Source organism: Vipera berus (genome assembly GCF_964194415.1).
Source record: "Vipera berus genome assembly, chromosome: 6".
NCBI classification, from domain to species: Eukaryota; Metazoa; Chordata; class Lepidosauria; order Squamata; family Viperidae; genus Vipera; species Vipera berus.
Window position 1 is genome coordinate 5,494,834 of NC_138208.1, and position 23,132 is coordinate 5,517,965.

A 23,132-nucleotide genomic window follows, 5' to 3' on the forward strand; every position below is an offset into this window, starting at 1 on the left:
CTGTTTTATCAATGAAATCCCAGAATGAACCCTTTCTGTGCAACGTGAATAAAATTAAACACCAGAGACTCCTTATGCAGTTGGAAGAGGTGGCAGCCTACTGAACCGCATCATCCAGATACAATTTGAAGTGTGCTACAAAATACACAAACGGGGTGCCTCGTGTAATGAATGTGTCATGTCTTGTTAAAGGACAAATGAAGCGTGCAGCGTGCTGGATGAGTTGCTTACACAATCTGGTAACCGTTATTTATTCACCAAAAAGGCACGTCCTCGTTCCTACAGCTGCCGGGAAAATATTGCTCCGTTTTACTTGATCGGACTTTTCATCCATTGGTAATATTTTGGCTGGAGCAGCTCTTTTCCCCCGAAATTAAGACCCAGTCTTATACATAAATATATTTTTGCCTCCAAAAGAGGCACTAGGTCAGGGGTAGGCAACCTTGGCTCATTTATGACTCGTGGACTTCAACTCCCAGAATTCCTGAGCCAGCATGGCTCAACTTGGAAGTCTCTCCCTTCCCCTCAGCATGGCTGGCTCAGGAATTCTGGGAGTTGAAGTCCACAAGTCATAAAAGAGCCAAGGTTGCCTAGCCCTGCACTAGGTCTTAATTTCGGAGAATGTCTTACCTTAGGACCACCACAGCCAGGCTTCCCACACCCCGGCACCTGTCGTGCCGCTGCTTGACTTCTGCGGCCGCTTGCTGCCACTTGCAGCCGGACGCCATACAGAGTATTGCACCATTGCTGCAGCTCGCGGCAGGACGCTGCATGGTGCTTTGGGCCACTTCTGCTCGTGCAGCACTTCAAGCCACTTCTGTTACTCGCGGCAGGAGGCCACGTGGTGCTTCTGGTGGAAACGGCCTGAAGCACCACGTGGCCTCCTGCCGCAAGCAACAGAAGTAGCCCGAAGCACTGCGCAAGCAGTGGGAGCGGCCTGAAGCGCCATGTGATCTCCTGCCACGAGCAACAGAAGCGGAAACGGCCCTGAGTGTGTGCGGCTGGACGCCATGTGGCGCATTGCGCCATTGCCATTCCCAGCAGGATGCCACACATTGCCCTTTCGACACGCAAAGTCAACGCAGAAGCCAGATTCACTTCACAACCGTGTTAACTAACTTAACCGTAACTGCAGCGATTTTTTGAACAACTCATGGCAGGGAAGATTGTGAAATGGGGGAGAGCTCTCTTAAAAACTGTCACGCTGAGCAACGGAAAATGTGGGGCTCCGTTGTAAGTCAAGGACTACTTGTATTTGGGGAGGAATGGAGGCATTTTGGTTTTCAAAGGTGGCTTGGCAAGGTTTAGCCTTAATGACTTGTCTGGGTTCTTGGTATCTTATGCGTGGTAGACATTGCCTCCTTTTAAAGCAATTGCCTCTATAGGTGATGATCTTGGCTAACCTTGAAAATCCTCACCTCGGCCAGTAACTTGAATGAAAACCGATTTGTGGTTCCTGAACAGAAAACAGATCAGTTACTGCTGAACAGCAGTAAACTGCGAGAGGGATCTTGAAGTCCTAGTGGACAATCTCTTAAATATGAACCAGCCGTGTGCGGCAGCTGCCAAAAAAGCCAATACAGTTCTAGGCTGCATTAACAGAGGGATAGAATCAAGATCACGTGAAGTGTTAATACTGCTTTACAAGGCCTTGGTAAGGCCACACTTGGAATACTGCATCCAGTTGTGGTCACCACGATATAAAAAAGATGTTGAGGCTCCAGAAAGTGGAGAGAAGAGCGACAAAGATGATTAGGGGGGTGGAGGCAAAAACAAATGAAGAATGGTTGTAGGAATTGGGTATATCTAGTCTAGAGAAAAGAAGGACTAGGGGTGACATGATAGCAGTTTTCCAATATCTCAGGGGCTGCCCCAAAGAAGAAGGAGTCAAGCTATTCTCCAAAGCACCTGAAGGCCGAACAAGAAGCAACGGATGGAAACTCATCAAGGAGAGAAGCAACCTGGAACTAAGGAGAAACTTCCTGACAGTGAGGACAATTAATCAGTGGAGCAATTTGCCTTTGGAAGTTGTGGGTGCTCCAACACTGGAAGTTTTTAAGAAGAGACCGGACAACCATTTGTCTGAAATGGTATAGGGTTTGAGCAGGGGGTTGGACTAGAAGACCTCCAAGCTCCCTTCCAACTCTTGTTATTCTGTTAAATCTGAAGAATGCTTAAAGGCTCTTCAGATTCAAAGGGATGTTCTAATTTAGTTGATTAGTTATATTTTTGTTTGACTGCGATAGATAGATAGATAGATAGATAGATAGATAGATAGATAGATAGATAGATAGATAGATAGATAGGCAGATAGATAGGCAGATAGATAGGCAGATAGATTTAGAGAGACAGGCATAGATAGATAGATAGATAGATAGATAGATAGATAGATAGATAGATAGATAGATAGATAGATAGATAGATAGATAGATAGATAGATAGATAGATAGATAGATAGATGATAGATAGATAGATAGATGATAGATAGATAGATGATAGATAGATAGATAGATAGATAGATAGATAGATAGATAGATAGATAGATAGATAGATAGATAGATAGATAGGCAGATAGATAGATAGGCAGATAGATAGGCAGATAGATAGGCAGATAGATAGGCAGATAGATAGGCAGATAGATTTAGAGAGACAGGCATAGATAGATAGATAGATAGATAGATAGATAGATAGATAGATAGATAGATAGATAGATAGATAGATAGATAGATAGATAGATGATAGATAGATAGATAGATAGATAGATAGATAGATGATAGATAGACAGATAGACAGGCAGACAGGCAGATAGGCAGATAGGCAGATAGATTTAGAGAGACAGGCATAGATAGATAGATAGATAGATAGATAGATAGATAGATAGATAGATAGATAGATAGATAGATAGATAGATAGATAGATAGATAGGCAGACAGACAGACAGACAGACAGACAGACAGACAGACGCAATATATTGTTATGCTGGTCCTCTAGAATCTTAGAAGAATATGTGAGGCTGCTATATTCCTTTTTCTGCAAAAAAAACCCCACCTTTTAATATCTGCTCCCTTTGAAAGATTTATAATTCATTATTCCAAAATAATTATTGTTAAAAAAATGAGATTTGGACCAGCTTTTTGAACAGCAATTACACCAATTGGAAACTGAAATATCATCTTATTGATATATCTCCAGAGGTGTGGTTTTTTGTTGTTGTTGTTGTTTTTAAATATAAATTGGGAGAGAAATGCTAAATTCTGACACGTCAGTTTTCTGTCAGCTCTGACAAATATGCTCAGAAACGCCGAACTTTGGGAGAGACCGCCGCAGCCCTGGGAATGATGTCGGAGGGAGAAGCTAATTAAATGTGACAGTTTGGAAAACAACTGCCTGCTCATTTGACTTTTTTTGATCCTGGGAGATAGGAAGCTGGGGATTGATCTTGGAAACAGGATCAGCAAAGCAATTAAAAACTTAAAGAAGGATCGAGGCACCAGTTTAAAGTTAGAGAACGTTTGTTGACCGGTTATTTTGCTTTTCAAAGCATCTTTATTTTAGGGGGCAATTGAAAGGGGGGGGCAATTCCTCAGGGGAAATAAATTCGGGGAATTTATCCCCTCGCTTACATCTTTTTGAGAAGGAATTAAAAGACGAGTATTTTGTGCATATATTTTTTATTTAGGTTGACTGCTGTGGGGTAGATACAAATGCCGTTGAATACCACCAATACGGGCAGGGCAAGCCACTGCACAAACACGGGGGGGCAAGCCCCCCCCCACACTAGCATTGTTGTTTTCTATTTCTGCAACAAAATGTCTGCAAGCCAACAGCCAAGATCAGAGAGCCCCACCGACTCCATGTTTCATAAAATGTCTGCCCTTGCCGCCATCTTGTCACTCAAGACGAGAAGATATATAGGTCATTTAATTTGTAACCGGCTTAAAGAGAGATGACAATTTTGATTATACTTCTTGGAGGCGTGTACAGATAGTCCCGACTTAAAAACAGTCCATTTAGCGTCCGTCCGAAGTTAGAACAGCACGGGGAAAAAAGTGACTTTTGACCGTTTTTCACCCGTGGCGGCCATGTTGCGGCCTCCCCAGGGTCACGCCATCCCAATTGAGAACGCCCAGCAACTGACTCGTATTTATGACGGGTCGCAATGTCCCGGGGTCACGTGATCCCCTTTTTGCCACCCCCTGACTAGCAGAGTTAATGGGGCAACCAGATTCGCTTCACAACCGGGTTAAGTAACTGAACAACTGCATTTGATTCGCTTAACGACTGTGGCAAAAAAGGCGTAAAATGGGGCAAACCCACCCCCCCTCAGTTAACAAATGCCTCACTTCACCACCAAAATTTTGTGCTCAGTTGTGGCCTTAAGTCGAGGATCCTATCTGATTTAAGAGAGATGATAGAAAGAAACGCACCGTTTTTGTTTCCTTTCCAAGCTGCTGCCATCCACAATTTATATTAAATGACCTGAATATAAAGTTTCAGTTTAAATAAAAGTCTTGGGTGCACCAAGGTCTGAGCTTCAGATGAATATTAATGTCGGATTGTACAAACCCTTTGTCAGGACCCACCCCAAACCACGTCTTAGGAAGACAAAATTCTTGGAGTCAAGTCTATTCCAAAAAGAATCTTTAGTATGACATGCTTGGTTGTAGGAAATGAGACAGGACTTAATATTATTCCACGAACTAACCCTTATATAGAGTTCTCTCTTCCGTGACATAAGCCAGATGCTAGCCCTCCCTTTTGTTTCCCCAGTTCAAAAGGCTTCTCCTTTTCTTTGAAATGCCTAATACCGGTTCAATACACATCCATTCTCTTCTCTTCGGGAGATGGCAGAATCCATGGAATAATGTTTTAAACATAAATTTATGAATATGATATAAATGGATTCTGACACCCTTCCTATTCGGATGTACCTCTCTCGGAAACCATCCTAGCTTGTGCAGATGGATTTCTCTTTTTTTCCCCCCTCCTTTTTCTGGTTACAGTGCATCCCGTTGCTTTGCTGCTAGCAATATTTAACGCTGTAATATAGATTTTATTCTCCGCCCAAGTTATTTCCCAGCTGCCTGGCCCTGCCACCTCTGCAGTGCATCTGGACTGGAAACCAATGTGCGGCCCTCCACATCATTATACCAACATGGGACCTTATTCAAATGATGCTGCCTGTTTCAGAGCTTAAGGGACGGGGGTGGGGGGGAGTCATCTTTATACGCAAGCATTAATATTAACTCTTCCAAGTGCCAAACATAATAGAGTGGGAAAATATCAGTGCTGGCCCTGTGTTCGGAAAAGCAGCATAAACAAGAGTTGGAAGGGACCGTGGAAGTCTGCTGGTCCAATCTTCCGCTCAAGCAGAAGACCCTGCATATAATAAGGTTCTGAAAAATCTCCATGTTTCCATCATCATCATCAATAATAATAATAGAGTTGGAAGGGACCTTAGAGGTCATCTAGTCCAACCCCCTGCTCAGGCAGGAAACCCTGTACCGTTTCAGACAAATGGCTGTCCAGTCTCTTCTTAAAAACTTCCAGTGTTGGAGAAGTCACTGGAGGCAAGTTGTTCCACTGGTTAATTGTCCTCACTGTCAGGAAGTTTCTCCTTAGTTCCAGGTTGCTTCTCTCCTTGACTAGTTTCCATCCGTTGCTTCTTGTCCTGCTTTCAGGTGCTTTGGAGAATAGCTTGACTCCCTCTTCTTTGAGGCAGCCCCTGAGATACTGGAACGCTGCTATCATGTCACCCCTCGCCCTTCTCTTCATTAAACATGCAGAACTTTTTCCCAGTTAATGAAATAATAGAATAACAGAGTTGGGCGGGATCTGGCAGGTTTTCGGGCTCAACCCATTTAAGATGAAACAGCTGTCCAGTCTCTTCTTAAAAAGCTGCACAACTTCTGGAAGCAAGCCGTTCCACTGGTTGATTGTTCTCGCTGTCAGGAAATTTCTCCTTAGTTCTAGGTTCCTTCTCTCTCTTAATTAGTTTCCCATACATCCATTACTTCTTCTGTCTTCAGGTGCTTTGGCAGAAGAATAACAGAATAGCAGAGATGGAAGGGACCTTGGAGGTCTTCTAGTCCAACCCCCTGCTCAGGCAGGAGACCCTATACCACTCCAGGCAAACGACCGCCCAACCTCTTCTTAAATACCACAATTGCTGAAGAAAAGCTATTTCCACTGCTTATTTTTTCTCTTTGTCAGGAAGTTTCTCCTTAGTTCCAGGTTGCTTCTCTCCTTGATTAATTTCCACCCGTTGCTTCTTGTTCTGCCTTCAGGTGCTTTGACCCACCCACCCACCCACCCTTTTTTTTGGTGTCAGCCCGGCGTTTTAAGCTTACTTTGCGATTGCCTTTTGCACCTTCTGTCTGTTTCAATGAGGAATATTTTCTTAGTTCAGAAAGTCAGCTGTTCCAGTGCATTGATCCCTACGGACTGCAAGGTGATAAACCAAGTAGAATCTTTTCCCTGCCACATTGACAAGAAGACATTAAATGAGTGGGCAGCTGCTGCACTTTCTGAAATGTACTACCCCAATTATGGTATTGTTTGCTTCCTTCAAGACACTTGAGCAGGGATAATCAGCCTGTATTCATCACTGTGCACCTGCAAAAAAAATAATAATCTAAAAAATATATATACTGAAATTAACTCATACGCCGCAAAGTTGCCTGTCCTATTGTCCGTACTTTAAACTGATGTCGAGGCAAGGATTTGGCTAGCTAGCCATGATGATCTAGGAAGAAACGGGGGGGGGGGGGCATTTTGAAAGGTGCTATTATTGGTGGCAGTTTACAGAAATGGCTATCAGATATAGCCATCGATGGCAGAAGAATAACAGAATAACAGAGTTGGGAGGGACCTTGGAGGTCATCTAGTCCAACCCCCTGCTCAGGGGGGAAACCGTATACAATTTCAGACAAATGGCTGTCCAATCTTTTCTTTAAAACCTCCAGTGCAGGAGTACCCACAACCTCTGAAGGCAAGCCATTCCACTGATGAATTGTCCTCACTGTTAGGAAGTTTCTCCTTAACTCCAGGTTGCTTCTCTCCTTGATTAGTTTCCATGCATTGCTTCTTGTCCTGCCTTCAGGTGCTTTGGAGCAGGGGTCTTCAAACTTGGTCCTTTTATGACTTGTGGACTTCAACTCCCAGAATTCCTCAGCCAGCCTGCCATAACTGACAAATTATATTTTAGGCATCTATAAATCCATCCGACTGATAATGCTTTGAAGTTGGGAAGGAAGATTTTCATGCATTGTAATGCACAATACACAACATTGCCTGATGGACAGATGTTTCCATTAAATGTTTTATCTCGCTGCACAGCCATCAGCAATTGCTTGAGATACTTACGGAGCAGATCCTGATTGGATTTTCCCCAAAACATATAGCAAAATTATTTTCTCCCGTAACGTCATTCTTTCTCTTAATTGCTTTGATTACAAGTCCCAAGTCATACAGTTTAGGACAGGGCGTTCTCATGTGTGTCAATGAGCTTTTTTTAATTCTTCAATTCTTCCAATAATTTTGATGCTGTAGACTTGGGATTGTAACGAGCTTTTTTTAATTCTTCAATTCTTCCAATAATTTTGATGCTGTAGATTTGGGATTGTAATGTGGTGCAGTGTTTTTTGTTCAGTTCAAAAAAGGCTCTTCAGAGCATGCATGCAAACATCCATCCATCCATCCATCCATCCATCCATTCATTTATTCTTTTCCCTCTTGCCAAGGAAGTGAGTAAGTTTAAAAACAACAAAATAAATAACTTGACAAAACACTCCTGTGGGAAGGCAAATATACCTGGGTCTGTACTATGCTTGAAAGCATTTTTTCTGACAATTGATTTGAGATCCTATTAGAAGGACAGCTTAGATCCTATTAGAAGGACTGTGCCTATGTACTCCAGTAGTGGGACTGGAATTATACTTGTGGGAGCAATTTATTTAGTACGGTGCTATTCTTCAAGATAAAGGCACTTACTTATTGCCTAGATGCTCTTAGTTTTAGACAGTGCAAAACTGAGATATTTTTTTAAGGAAGAGATTGGACAGACATTTGTCTGAAATGGTGTATAGGGTTTCCTGCCTGAGCAGGGGGTTGGACTAGATGACCTCCAAGGTCCCTTCCCATTCTGTTATTCTGTTATTGTTCTGATTGAGCTCTCTTAAGTTGCAGCATTTCTCCCGTTCTCCTGTTCCTTTTCCAGATATTTGCACACGAGAGCCAAGGCGGTGTTCATCAGCTGGTATTGTGCCTCCCTCAGACAGAAAGTAAAATTGAGCTATTTTATTTTGCTCGTAGCCTTAGAGCCCTCATTTTGCTTTTTTTTTTTGGTTTATGTTGTGTACTCCTTGGTTTCTCCTAAGTTCTTCGGAAACGTAATTCTCTCCAAAGATCCAATGTCATAAGAAAAACTGATTGTGGCATTTTTAGACATTTGAAAGAGTATTAATAAGGTTCTACTATAATAACATTCTGAAAAATCTCCATAGTTAACATGCAGAACTTTATTCTAGATAACAAAATAATAGAGTTGGAAGGGACCTTGGAGGTCATCTAGTCCAACCCCCTGCTCAGGCAGGAAACCCTTATATACCATTTCAGACAAATGGCTGTCCAGTCTCTTCTTAAAAACTTCCAATGATGGAGCACCCACAACCTCCAGAGGCAGGTTGTTCCACTGGTTAATTGTTTCTAACTGTCAGGAAATTCCTCCTTAGTTCCAGGTTGCTTCTCTCCTGGATTAGTTTCCATCCGTTGCTTCTTGTCCTGCCTTCAGGGGCTTTGGAGAATGGGTTGGCTCCCTCCCCCCCACTTCTCTGTGGCAGCCACATAGATATTGGGAGAGCTACTGTCCGAAATTGTACATCTCAGAAGAATTACATTTGCCTTAGGTTCGTCAATTTAAATAGATTGCAGAAGTCTGGAATATCTCCCTATCTATTGAGAAAGGAAATAAACATCACTTTAAAAACAACATAATTGCATTTGGAATCAAGTAGTGGGAATATTATTTTTAACTGCCTGAGTAATTTCACAATAAAGTATATTTCTGATATTGTTCCAAGGATTTTACACCGAACATGCCCAGTGACCCATTATCTACTTCAAAGCAGAAGCTACTCAATTTCTTTCAGGACAAGAGTTATTCTCTATTGATCATGAGTTCACATTGTGTTATAACATTGTGTTCTTGCAAATAAGCATTGCATTTTATCTTCAAATGCCTTTCTTTTCTTTCTTTTTCTTACTTTCTCCTTCCTTCCTTCCTTCCTTCCTTCCTTCCTTCCTTCCTTTCTTTCTTTCTTTCTTTCTTTCTTTCTTTCTTTCTTTCTTTCTTTCTTTCTTTCTTTCTTTCTTTCTTTCTTTCCTTCCTTCCTTCCTTCCTTCCTTCCTTCCTTCCTTCCTTCCTTCCTTCCTTCCTTCCTTCCTTCCTTTCTTTCTTTCTTTCTTTCTTTCTTTCTTTCTTTCTTTCTTTCTTTCTTTCTTTCTTTCTTTCTTTCTTTCTTTCTTTCTTTCTCTTGCAGATGCTCCAATGAAACCAAACTCAGAACTGAAGACATACTTTGGGCTTATAACTTCTGTCCAACACCGTATTCGTGGGCTGCACTGCTGGGACTCATATTGTACCTGGTTTTCTTTGCACCAGGTAAACAAATTTGATGAACTTTTAGTACTTCTCTTTGACTAAAAGAAATTGGCTGTTATCAACTGGGAAAACTCAAGTAACCCTGGTTAAAATCCTAGATGTCTGCATTTTCACTTTTCTGTGAAAATAAAAATTGGAAGCACTGGTTGTCTTGACTTTGTTTGAATCCACTATCTCCTTGACCATTTAACTGTTATTTTATAGCAGGGGTCTTCAAACTTGGCCCTTGTATGACTTGTGGACTTCAACTCCCAGAATTCCTCAGACAGGCACGCTGGTTGAGGAATTCTGGGAGTTGAAGTCCACACTGTAGTGATTTGCCATGGCTTAACAACGATGGCAAAAACGGTCGTAAAATGGATCATGGCTTATTTTAACAACTGCTTTGCTTAGCAATAAATATTTTGGACTCTATTGCGGTTGCAAGTCAAGGATCACCTGTACTAGGATGAATATTCTTCCTGTCACACATTTATATGGAAGGCAAATAGTATTCAGCTTGTCTTCTACCACTGTTAATCATTTCTAACTTTCCATCTTTGTAGATGGTAATCATTTAAGAATACTCAGTGAAAGTTATTTATCGGTTATTTTCAATTACATGTCAAAAGGAATGGGACCGATGCCGTGGACAATCAATTCTGAAATTTATCCCCTTTGGGCGAGAAGTACAGGAAACGCATGTTCTTCTGGCGTCAACTGGATTTTCAATGTTCTGGTGTCACTGACCTTCTTGCACACAGCTGAATATCTGACCTATTACGGTAAGGATATTTTTTTCCTCTTAAAACAAGACCCAGAACAATTTAATTTCGGATTATTGGGGTTTTCAGTTTTTCCTTTTTAATGATTTTGCTTGGCAACTTAAGCTCTCCCCTTGAAAGGTGGAGCTGATGGGAGGTATAACTAGAGGTATAAATTAAGACAGGGGCCTTCAAACGTGGCCCTTTGATGCCTTGTGGACTTCAGCTCCCAGAATTCCTCAGCCAGCATGCCTGGCTGAGGAATTCTGGGAGTTGAAGTCCACAAGGCATCAAAGGGCCACGTTTGAAGACCCCTGGATTAAGATGTGTGTTGTGCACACCTTCAGGCTTGGAAAGAGACACACTGTTCACAGTATACATTGTGGCCAGTGACATTAAAGGTAGTCCTTGACTTACAACCTTTCATTTAGTGACACGGACCACAGGTTGTGAACCGCCACCTTAGAAACTTCCTTTAAAAAACAAAAAAACAACAACTATATATTAACCCTGTGTGGGGTGGGGTGTTGTTTTTTTTAAACTGCAGGAGCTTTCTTTCTTTATGCCGGATTTGCGTTCGTGGGCCTCCTTTTTCTCTACGGCTGTCTTCCGGAGACCAAAGGCAAAAAACTGGAGGAAATTGAATGCTTGTTTGAGACCTCGCTATGTACATGTGGCATTCCCGAATCGGAGGATGGGAGATATATTGAGTATATTCGGGTGAAGGGAAGCAATTACCACCTCTCTGACAACGACGCGTCCGACGTGGAATAAATTTTGGCCGCCGATCGGTGAGATCTTTCGAAAAACCTCGGTTGAGGGATCCTGAAGGAGATGCTCTAAATGACCATCGCTGGTCTGTCTCTGGTCCGCTTCTCCTTCCTACTGCCTGTGTGGGGGGGAAAAACCCCAAAAAACCTGGTTCCCTATTTTAAACCGTGTCATTTGGGGGGGGGAGGAAATAGAAATAAAAATCCCCACATCCTCTTTATCAGTTAGTCAAAAGGCGATCGCCGAGAAGAATTGGCCCCGAAGGAAAGATCTCGCGCAGCGGAGGTGATAGAAGCATTCCTGTGATGGACGCTGCTGAGGTCCTTGAAACGTCAAGCGATGAGACGCCGTCTTAGTTGACCAGCTTTGGGCGGGGGGAAAAATATACGCTCGAAAAGAACGATAAGTCAGAAACCAGATGATTCATAAAAGCAGTTAGCTGGACCCCCAGATTTGGCAGAAAAGTCTCCTCCGTCTCTTAGGAGTCAAACCGAGGGAGGGGAAAAACAAAACCAGCCCTTTTTAGGGGAAATTGCAACTTACCGTATATACTTGAGTATAAGCCGACTCGAGTATAAGCCGAGACCCCCAATTTCACCCCCAAAAACTGGAAAAAGTTATTGACTCGAGTATAAGCCGATCCGCCGTTCTGCAAGCCTCCGCCGCCGGCGGAGGCTGGATCCGCGCTCTGCAAGCCTCTGCCGCCAGCAGAGGCTCGATCCGCCATTTTGCAAGCCTGAATACACAGGAATACCGTGTGGCCGCGGCTCTCGGGGAAGCCCTGGCTGTCCGCTTCCTCGCTCCACGCTGCCATTCGGGGCCCGCGCGTTTCCCGGGCAAATCGCGGCGCCCAGCAGGCGAGGAAACACGCCCGCTCCAGTCGCCCCCCCTTCCCTCAGGAGACGCGAAGCAAGTGACCGCCCGGAGCTTACCGAGGACTTGCGCGCGGCCGAGGCTTCGGTGCTTCCAGGATCGCGCGCACCTCTCCCAAGCCGCCGCCGTCCGGAGACCTGTCGAAGTTTGGGGAGGTTTGGGGAGGTGCGCGCGCACCTCCCCAAACCTCCCCAAACTTCGGCAGGTCTCCGGACGGCGGTGGCTTGGGAGAGGTGCGCGCGATCCCGGAAGCACCAAAGCCTCGGCCGCGCACAAGTCCTCGGTAAGTTTTTTTGTTGACTGGAGTATAAGCCGAAGTGGAATTTTTCAGCCCAAAAAGTGGGCTGAAAAATTCGGCTTATACTCAAGTATATACGGTATTTTAATGTTAATACTCCTCCTAACAAAGATAACCCGCATTGTGTGAGGAGAGAAAGCAGCTTTCCTCCGTGGCTCACTCTCTGTGGATGCGCCCACCTTTATCAATCCATCTTTCCCACCACCTGTGTTGCTTTGCACAAGGAAAGCTGGGATCCTAGGATTGCAACCTTTCCAATGATTTATGGGTCTGTGGCATATCAAGGCTCTGGAGTTCTACCAGGCCCGTGGAGAAGATTTTGCTTCCTCGTGGCTTGTCTTCCTGGTCTGGGTTGCCAGAAATTCATTTATTTATTTATTTATTGCACCCTGTAAATCTCAAAAGGCAGTGTGAGAACCTCACCAGAGCTTAATTCTAAGCAAACGGTTTGGCTTTGAATTAGCATAGGGTTCAGCTTACAGTGAAAGCCCCCAACAAGGGAATGGAGAAGGATGAACTGGAATTTGTCATGGCTTCCGTTGTTCTTGAGAAGACTGACCTTCCAGATAATATTGTCATCAGATTCTTGCAGTTCAACTTTGCCTTTTTGAGTTTTCAGGTTTTATCTGGGGTGACCTATTTTTTTTGCAGAATGAAAGGCACTTGCAAAAACCTATGGTTAAGGGCAGACGTTCTTCCAGGATTCAGAAAATGTGGGACTCCCAACAGTAAGATCATAAAAGGGAAGAGACCTGTTACTCATTGCCTTGGGTCAAACCTAGAAGAAGAAGCCTTACTAACTTTTGAAACTAATCCATCACCATTCTCCTTCCCTCCCCAAAAAAACAAATCGGAAGCAAATTCATTCGCAAAATTTCTCAGCTTTTGGGCAGTTGCACAAGGAGGGTCAGTGTTAGGATTTCGTTTCTGGACTTGTGATGGAACAGTCTCTCACAATAAAACCAGTGATTCTCTAGAGGTGGCCGAGAGCAAAGCGAAGGTGTTTCCCTCCATCGTAGACCAAGTGAAAGAAATAAATTATTTCACGTTAAAAAGAAAGAAAAGAAATAACGCTCCCCTAGATATATGGATTACAGAAAAAGTAAGAAGACGGTGTAACTATCACATTGTAACAGTCCATTTTAAACTCTCCCAAGTGGGGAAGAAATCATAAAACTTCCTTCACCAAAAGTATTTTAAAGAGTAATTTGGGGGACATTAATTGGTGGAGGACTAATTAAAGATTAAAATAGCGTCTTAAATTTTCTTCCATTTTGTGGATTAAAGCTCAGTCCATTAAATCCAAGGATAAATGAAAGATCGTATCCATGTAAGATGTAAAGCATGCCACCTGTATCATATAATTAAGAATTCGGTAATAATCATACACTACTTAAATGATGTTATTCTCTATTAACTATGGCTAATCAAATGTCATAATAACAGGTTTAAAAATAATTGTAAATGTGCCATTAGCACGTCAAAATTTAAAGTAGGGCCTTTTTTTTTTAGTAAATAGCAATCGTGGTTCAGCGATTGATATTACAAACCCACAACTCAGTTCCTCCATTAGATTCAGGAGCCTTGGTGGAGCAGTGGGCTAATGCCTCCTTAAGTAACACCAGCTGCCTGCAATTAGTGCAGGTTCGAGTCCCACCAGGCTCAAGGTTGACTCAGCCATCCATCCTTCCAAGGTAGGTAAAATGAGGACCCAGATTGTTGGGGGCAATTAAGCTGACTTTGTAATAATGCCGCTTGGGGTGTGTGTGAAAGCCCTAATAAGCAGGCATATACATAGAATGAAGGCTACTGCTAAGCTTGTAAGCCGCCCTGAGTCTTCGGAGAAGGGCGGGATATAAATGGAATTTAAAAAAAAAGATTCCACATGTCAGAAGAAAGCTACTTAGGGCAGTTTTAAAATCTGGCTTCTGAAGCAGGAACAAGGCTTAATCCTGGCTGGAGAGTTTGGTTTGGCAGTGGAGCAGAAAACCCAACGGTTTGTGTTCAGGTATGAAGGCGTGCATCCTAATTTGTTCAGATAATCCCTACACGTGAGGTAAGATATTTGGGACACAAACCATTCACCGGCTTAACGACGATTAAACTAGAATTCCCTTCCGTTCTGTCTTGCTGCTATATTCCGTCGCTGGTCTTAGAAGCCATCTCCTTCGTGATCCTTCAACTTGTAGAATAGGAGAGAAAACGTACCCGTCTCTCTATATGTAAGTAGCTGTGAGTTAGCTAAATAGAATCTGTTGGAATTAGCATGCGGGATAGGTCATTCATTTTCTCTTCATACACAAGATTACAATATTCCTAGGTTAGGTGGCCTTAAGAGCCATTCAGTCTTAACTAGATTCTAGGTGATAAAAATGATTTCCCTCATGGCCTGCAAGCAATAGGGTTTTGAGTCTAGTCATGCCGGCCACATGACCACGGAGACGTCCTCGGACAAGCGCTGGCTCTTCGGCTTTGAAACGGAGATGAGCACCAACCCCTAGAGTCGGAAACGACTAGCACGCATGTGCGGGGGAACCTTTACCTTTTTAAAGGGAGAACTATAAAATGTGGGAATCGTTCACGATAATCAATTTCTTAGCCAGAAGAAGGGATATAGTTGCTTTTCATTTCCACTAGTTGCCTCTTTGTCTGAAATGGGATAGGGTCTGGCTTGCCTTCAAAAGCTGAGGGTGCCCCATCACTGGAGGTTTTCAAGAAGAGATTGGACAGCCATTCGTCAGGAATAGCATAGGATCTTCTTCTTTGAGCAGGGGGTTGGACTAGAAGACCTCCAGGGTCCCTTCCAACTCTTGTTCTGTTTTGGGAGCCTTCTGGCACTTCAGCCGAGGAGCTGTTGGCTGAACTTTATTTCTTGTTTTATGTTATTGAACATTAAAAAAAACAAACCCTACAAAAACTGAGGTTGCCCAGACAACGCCTACCTTACGATTCACGGTTCTCCTTGTGTCAAAGCTAATTTGGACATTTCGGAAAGCTTTCCCATGACAGTTCAAGTAAGGAGACAGTGTTGCCTTAAAGCAGACATGTCAAACCCAAGGCCCGGGGGCCGGATCCGGCCCGCGAAGTGGTTTCATGTGGCCCGCGAAGCCATCCTGGAAACAGTGACGGACCGGCCCCCACTGCCTTGGCCCTGGCCCAGAGACCCTCCTTCCGCCAGAGACCCTCAGATCTGTCCCACTCCTGCCCAGGCCCCCATAGGCACCCTTGATGCCAACGATGCAGAGCTGGCCACGCCCACCCAGTAGGCCATATGCACTCTAGCCACGCCCACCCAGTAGGCCACACCCACCCTGGCCACACCCACCCGGCCCCTTGAGGGCAACCGCAATGCTGATGCGGCCCTCAATGAAATTGAGTTTGACACCCCTGCCTTAAAGGAATTCCATCTCCCCATCTTTTTATAAAGATTGGCCACCCCAGCAGGTCTGGCTGCTATGGAACCGAAGGACGAGAGCCCAAGCTCCGCCCCTGTGGGCTGTAGAACAGAGGCGGGGCTTGCATCCCGATGCTGCTTATGCCACTCGCCGGGCGCCTTCCTACCTAAAGGGACGCCATATTTGCTTTTAGGATGAAATTTGGTTTCTGCCTTTGTGCCGATCGTGTTCTAGACCTTTCACGGTGCCGACGTGCGATTTGCAAGCAGGGTGTTCACAACTAACCCAAGTCCAGTTACAAAAATGCTGCCCTTAAAACACGCCTTTTACTGGTTTCCCTGCCTAAAGCCTTAAACTTGGGGTGGGGGTGGGGTGGGGGTGGAACGGGACAGACATCCATCGTGTGTGAAAGGGACCCAAGGAAATCAGCCCCTGTGAAAGATTTTGCTGTGAAGCCAAATGGGATAATCGGTGTTCTCCTCTTTCTCTTCCGCTCCAGTTATTTTACTTTGGGAACCTAGTCGAATATCGGCGGGCGGCGCTTTGCATATAAAGTTCCCGTTCATATTAAACTTCTCATTTTTCCCCAGACTGCGCTGGAGCTTCTGTCCCGTCGAAAAGTATTAATAATCACCGTTTTAATTTTCCTGGCCTTTGTTCAAGTCACGTTCAGCCGTGCATCTTTTGGAAGCTCATTGTCTTCTTGTGAAAGGTATTTTTTTTTTAAAGTCAAGTCTGAAGTCCCCTTTTATCCTCCGTTAGAAGTTGAAAAGAGTAGTTTCAACTCACTAACAAGAGCACAAGATCCATTGCCCCCTTTCTCTAACCAGGATTCCTGGTTTATTGTCTTCCTTTTGATATCGCTTTATCGTTTAGCCCTGCCTTAGTCACTTACGGTAAGAATTATCATTTATAATAAAGAGTTATTTATAATAATGCTGAATTAAATGAATACTTGAAATAAGCCCTATACAATTGGGTGTTTTATTTTTGGAATCGATGTTTTAAGGAATGAATAAAGGTGAAATACTTCTATTTAGCAAGGGTATTCTTTGTATTTTGCATACAGTACTTTTAAGTTCAAAGAAAGCTCAGATCTATGATTTTAAATGCAGTATGCTTAAGAGTATATTGAATTAATTTCGTAGACCAAAATGTCTATTTTTAATAAAGTTATGAACAAGCTGAAGCACAACACATTGTAATATTTAATTATTCGTAGAAGTCTGTTGGATTCCAGTCTGTTTTTAAAAGGCATGATAGCTTCAAGTGATGTGCTAGTAAAGGATATTTAAATATTTCTGCTGCTGCTTCTATTAGTCATTTGTCTCAATCTAATAAAAACAATGTACTAATGGAAAGATCTGCTTGATGAATCAGGTTTTTAAATTGCTTGCAGCCATCATGTTTACTATTATCTATACTGGACTGGATATTGTTATAGCCAGAAGGTAACAGAAGTTAATCCAATTGCTAATTTGAATTCTACTGTTCCATTTACTTTATCAAAATCCTTTGATTCATTTCAAGGTTCAGGGTTCCAACAGGTTTTTGTGTGGTCACGTGCATTATTTTCTTGAGTATTTTCGTCAGTCTGTATAATCTGTAAAAGTTCTTTTGGAGGCATTTATTACAAACTTGTAAGCTTATCTATTTTGAAATCAGATTTTTACCCACTAGATTGTCCTATGAATTAGAGGGGGGGGGGGAAGATCCTTCAAATGGAATGTTGAATTGCACAAGGAAGAGTCATCTTGTAGGGAGATGGGTGGCAAAGAAATTTAATAAATAAAAATAAAAAAATAAATAATTTATATAAAAAATAGAAATTGTTAAAACCAGTTAGGTTAATGTTTATAACTGACACCCCACCCCCCCTCCAGTGGCCAGTGGGAAGATGTTCTGATCTATTTTAAAAATGAAGAGTGCTAAATTTGGAGATCCATTCAGTAAACTCGGAGAAATAAGCTATTTTGGGTATATTTAATAACCATGTCAAACGGAAGCTATTTTCTTAAGCAGAGAAATGTAAGATTTTTTTTTAGAAGCAGGTCTACATTAGGCACAGGGAATCTCTCCCATGTAGCAAAGGGAAGTTGGGCTGGAAAGAACTGAGATGTTAGGTCCAGATAATTGCTAACTGTTAACAAGCAAAGTTTACCAAGCAATTCATGTTTGAAATAGCATAGAGCATCTGGGATTTAAATCCCAGATTACTCTCCAGCTGTTCGTTGCAGGGTTGACCATCACTAGACATGCCTACTAAAATTGATGGGACTTCAGCATAATTTTGGTGAGGCAATGTAGGACCGTGTTAATGAAGTTTATCAGACTTGTTGTAAAGCAGGGGTGTCCAACCTTAGCAATTTTAAGACTTGTGGACTTCATTCCCAGAAGCCATGCTGGCTGGGGAATTCTGGGAGTTGGTCCACAAGTCTTAATATCGCCAAGGTTGGACGCCCCTGCCTTCAGGAGAAATTCTAGTTCATACTACAACTAGCCCAGGGCTAGGCAACCTTGGCTCTTTTATGACTCGTGGACTTCAACTCCCAGAATTCCTCAGCCAGCCATCCTGAGGGAAAAGGGAGTGGTTTCCAAGCTGAGCCATGCTGGCTCAGGGATTCTGGGAGTTGAAGTCCACAAGTCATAAAAGAGCCAAGGTTGCCTACCCCTGGCCTAGGCCTAGGCCTAGGCTGCTTTATGACTTGTGGACTTCATCTCGCAGAATTCCTGAGCCAGCCACGCTGAGGGAAAAGGGAAAGGTTTCCAAGCTGAGCCATGCTGGCTGAGGAATTCTGGGAGTTGAAGTCCACGAGTCATAAAAGGGCCAAGGTTGCCTAACCCTGAACTAGCATCGTGTTTTAGGATTGGAAAGGTTCAAAGGCTAAAGCAATTCCTACCCTCTTTTCAAGCATCCATTTGATCTGATTTCTTATTAGCTTGTTTGGGCAGCCAGCTTTTATTTCCCCTTTTGAAGGTCTCCTTCTGGTGGAGAACCTGAAGTGTCAGGTAGGCCTATTTCAATCTTCTGAACTCAAGTCTTAGAAAAATTCTGAACTTTATTTTAGGGTTCACCTCCAGGAAGACTGAGAATCTGTCAGTTTTAACTTCCGGCTCTGGGACTACAGCTCCCAGGATTCCTAGAGGCAGCAAAAAGCTGTCAAGCATATTCCCCTGCACCCCAACCTCTACACTTGTGTTTTCTCAACCTTAACAATTTTAAGACGTGTGGACTTCTAACGCCCAGCCCCCAGGCAGGCAGGCTGATGAATCCTAAGAGTTGAAGTTGCAATGGCAAAGTTGCTGAGACTGGAAAAACATTCATAACAAGAGGGAAGAATTAGAAAGGGCAGCTGTCTGTCATTCTCCAGCCTTTCATTTCCCATCTTCTATCCTTTCCTTTCCAAAATAAGTTGGACTTCTAAGAAAGAATCCGATAGACTGGATTCAGTTCTTAATTCTGGGCAGGGGAGTCGCAGTGATCAAATGCCAACCACGGCATCTTTGGATGCAAATGAAATCTGGCGGCTTCGACAAATACTTTTTCTATAGCTACTGTGGCTTTCAGTCATAAGTCCCAATTTGCTCATATTCCTGATCGTCGTTCCATTTTAGATCCTTGTTTTGAAAATCTGAAGCAGGATTTCCTCCACCCCCAGCCCGTGTGGTGTTAACGTGGGTTGACCAGGATCTGGAAGGCCCCAGACGTACGTATAGGGAACAGAGAGATAATCAAATGAGTCTTTTAAGAAATCAGAAAGAATGTATTCAAGTTTTATATTGATATGAAGATTATAAACCTGAGAAGCACTTTAACCATCACTTTGATCTGTGATTTATTTATTTTTTCCTGGTCTCTTCTCTGGATGTGTCTCCAGCCAGAAATAGGTAGACACAAATACCTGCTTTGTGATCCCAAAGGAGCTTTTCCAAAAAGTGACTGGACTTGGTTTGTTTTTTCCTTGAAGACATTTCGCTTCTCATCCAAGAAGCTTCTTCAGTTCAGAGAAGAAGTTTCTTACATGAGAAGCGAAACATCTTCAAACCCCCCCCCCCAAAAAAAAACCCTCAAAGTCTACTTGTCTTTTGAAAAAGCACTTTTGGGACAACCCTGACCTGGATGTTTGAGAATCTCTGTAGACATATGTGCTTTATGAGGTTTTTATTTTTTTATTTTTAAAGTGGTATTGCGGGTAACTTTACAGCTTAAATGTAGCTACAGATTATATGAAGATTCTGAAAGGTCTTCAGATTTAAATAAGTCACATTTTACCGTTCAAAAATGTGATTTCCTAACACTACTCAACCGCCTTGTGTACAGTTTTCGTGTGGCCTGGTCTACCGGATGGCTGGAATCACAACAGGTGTCGAAAATGGGGGAAATCTGTATGTTTGGGGCAACTGTAAAATGGTGTAGATTTAACGTAGGAATCTATGGGGCAGTTACTTGTTTTGGTTATTTTCACACCAACAAAGGGTTTATTTTTCTTTTTCAGTGTGCCAATAATCCTCACTGTGGTGTTTTTGTAACCAAGTGCTATTGTTCAAAAGTACTGTATATGAAACTATTTTAGCCACCAGATTTGTTAGTATATATTTCCTAATTTTAACTTCTTTCAAGGTGGTAAAAAAATCAGTGTAAGAAACTACTTTATATCAACCTTTTTTGTATGTGCTAAATATCTTAATTATCGAGAACTGGGCATGTGTACTGAGCATACTTCTTTTTGATTCCTTCCCTCCTAATACATGAGTATATAGACATTCTGGGGGTTTAATTTTCATGTAAGGTATTGGGGGAAATTTGGAAGGCTGCACATAGCTGTTCAAGATTGAAAGAAAATAAAAAAAAGTTCATTTTATGTAGAAGAATAGATACCAGGACACTAGAGATTTCTTTTTCTCACTTGTGTTTTGATCATCAAAACGGCTCCCCCTTTAAGTAACGTTTGTGGCCCAAAAAAGTCTCAGCTCAAGATTTAAATCGTAACATTTCTTCAAGTTTTCACGGACCCCCCCCACACACACACACCCCGTGACAAAGTGTCCCCCGCCCCCAAATCTGGGGTCCGCGGACCACAGGTTGAGAACAACCGACTTCAAAGTACTTTTCCCTAACCCTTACTCTGAAATTAGGAGCCATTTTGTCACATCACGAAATCCTGTTTTCACACAGGTGTCATTTTAGGCACAGACCTCGAGAGATGCGACGGAGATGGTAAAAGGACAAGCAATTTGTTTCTTGCCATTTCAGAAAGACCTGAGATTCAGGCGTTGCCATGGCGTTCCTTTTCAACATTTAACACGTGCCATTTTTTTTTATTTTTCCAGCAGCCAAGCCTATAATGTATAAAAAGTGGTGTGTTTTTTTATGTATTTTTTTGGAAAATGTAGTGATCTGAAGTTGACTGTTTTTATGTTCAAACTGCTTTTCGGACCAATGGGTTCCCCCCCCCCCTCTTTCTCTCTGTATGTATGTAAAGATAAATATCTTTAAAAAAAACAGTCTGACAACAGTAAATGAACAAAATAAAAGATAAATTGATTACAGAATCTTGTGTGGCGTTTTGTGTGTGTGTGTGTGTGTGTGTGTGTGTGTGTGTGTGTGTGTGTGTGAGGGGCAAGTTTAATTGGTGAACTCCTAGTTCAAAGCGTAGTCTCTGAACCGCAAAAGGTACCTACCGCTCATAAATATTAACACAAGTAACCCTTGACTCGTGATCACAGTTGTGCCCAAAATTTCTGTTGCTAAGTAAAACATTTGTTAAGTGACGTTAGCCCCCCTTTTATGACCTTTCGTGCCATAGTTGTTAAGTGAATCACTTGTTAAGTTAGTAACTTGGTTGTTAAGTGGATCTTTCCCATTGACTTGCTTGTCAGAAGGACTAAAAGGGGATCATGGGACCTTGGGACACTGCAACGGTCATAAGTATGAGTCAGTTGCCAAGGGTCTGGATTTTGATCACGTGACCACAGGGGATGCTGCAACAGTCCTAAGTGTGAAAAATGGTCATCAGTCACTTTTTTCAGTGCCTTGGTAACTTTGGCCACTAAACGAATAGTTGTAAGTTGAGGACTACCTGTACTGTAATATTAATACAATGCAGAAAGGAGAAGCTCTAAGTAGTATTACTGCACAATAAACGTTCTAGTTCTAGAATAATGCTGATTAGACTCGTAAACTCATTAGATTCCCGCAGCTGCCAGCGGTAGGAAACCAGCAATCTGATCCATAGCGGCCAGGGCGGGGGGGAAATGTATAAAATTAATGACACAAATTACGGCATGTTGGTTTGGAAAGAAAATTAAAAAAGATAAGCATTCATTACACAGTGGCGGATTCTACTTCTCAACTACTTAAAAACTTAACATGTAAAAACAACCGAGTTAAGGGTCTGACGTGGCAGGAATATCCGATTTGCCTAAAAGAGATTTAAATTAAAACAGGTAATAATAAAAAGAGAATAGTTGTAGCTCAGAGTTGAAATAAGGGGTCCTTGGTACTCTTGAGTGTAACTTCTTCATTGCAGACGTCTCATTACCCACCTAGGTAAATATCATTAGTGCTTGTGTTGATGATGTTACCTAGTTTGGGTAATGAAACTTCTGCAAGAAAACAACCAAGCTCAGAGAGCACCGGGGACCCCTCAAAATAGGTAATCTCAAGCACCAATAGGAAACATTCTATTGTATAAAAGACCAGCCTTTTCTGGAAAATCCCTTTTTTAGCGGCGCTCTGAAACAAATCCGTATAAACAGCTTACACTTATCCAATTTTATTGATGTAAATGCATCCATGTTTAAAATGAGATAAGACTAATGTACAGTCAATATTCAACGTTCAGCTGTTGAATCCACAGCAAAAGGAAAAAAAACTACAAATGAGTATTTTTTTTAAAAAATTGAATTTCTATACCGCCCTTCTCCCGAAGGACTCAAGACGGTGTACAGGGCAATAAAAGCACTACAAAAGTTTACAAAAGTTAAAAGTAAGATTAAATTAATTAAGCCCTAACAATAAATAATTAAAAATATCCCAAACCCTTAAACCAGGCCGGCCTGTTCAAATAAATAGGTTTTCAGATCACGGCGGAAAGAGGTTCGATTCAATTTATTTTAAAACTACTACCTTAAACGTGTCAGATAATTTGGTGCTTTAAACACGTGCAGTATTGAAAGATGTCCAGGAGGCTAAACTTGTTAAATCCATATTTTAAAAATAATTAAGTCGTTTTCAACCATTGGTTACTTTTTTATCTTTTATATTCTCATACAAAACTCCGCAAACCTAATAGGTCTCTCAGAAATTTCATAATACTTATGCTACTTGTCTGTTTGTTAAGAATGAACTCAGAAAAGAAAGGTTTCTTTTTTAAAAAAAATAATAATAT

At 42.3% G+C, this 23,132-nt stretch overlaps 1 protein-coding gene across 2 annotated transcripts in view; it reads left to right on the forward strand.

Moving 5' to 3' along the window:
- SLC2A13 (solute carrier family 2 member 13) overlaps positions 1-21,287 on the forward strand; it is an 87,179-nt gene extending 65,892 nt beyond the window's left edge. Inside the window, exons 8-11 of one of the 2 annotated variants that reach the window (XM_081331171.1) lie at positions 9,540-9,661; positions 10,273-10,425; positions 10,952-11,195; positions 16,332-21,287. In XM_081331171.1, coding sequence (XP_081187297.1) covers positions 9,540-9,661; positions 10,273-10,425; positions 10,952-11,178 — 502 coding nt within the window. In that variant the 3' untranslated portion in view covers positions 11,179-11,195; positions 16,332-21,287. Of the gene's footprint in view, positions 1-9,539; positions 9,662-10,272; positions 10,426-10,951; positions 11,196-12,997; positions 15,376-16,331 lie in introns of those variants that run through there. The other variant, XM_081331172.1, reaches the window with a different exon arrangement.
- The last annotated feature ends 1,845 nt before the right edge of the window (positions 21,288-23,132 follow it).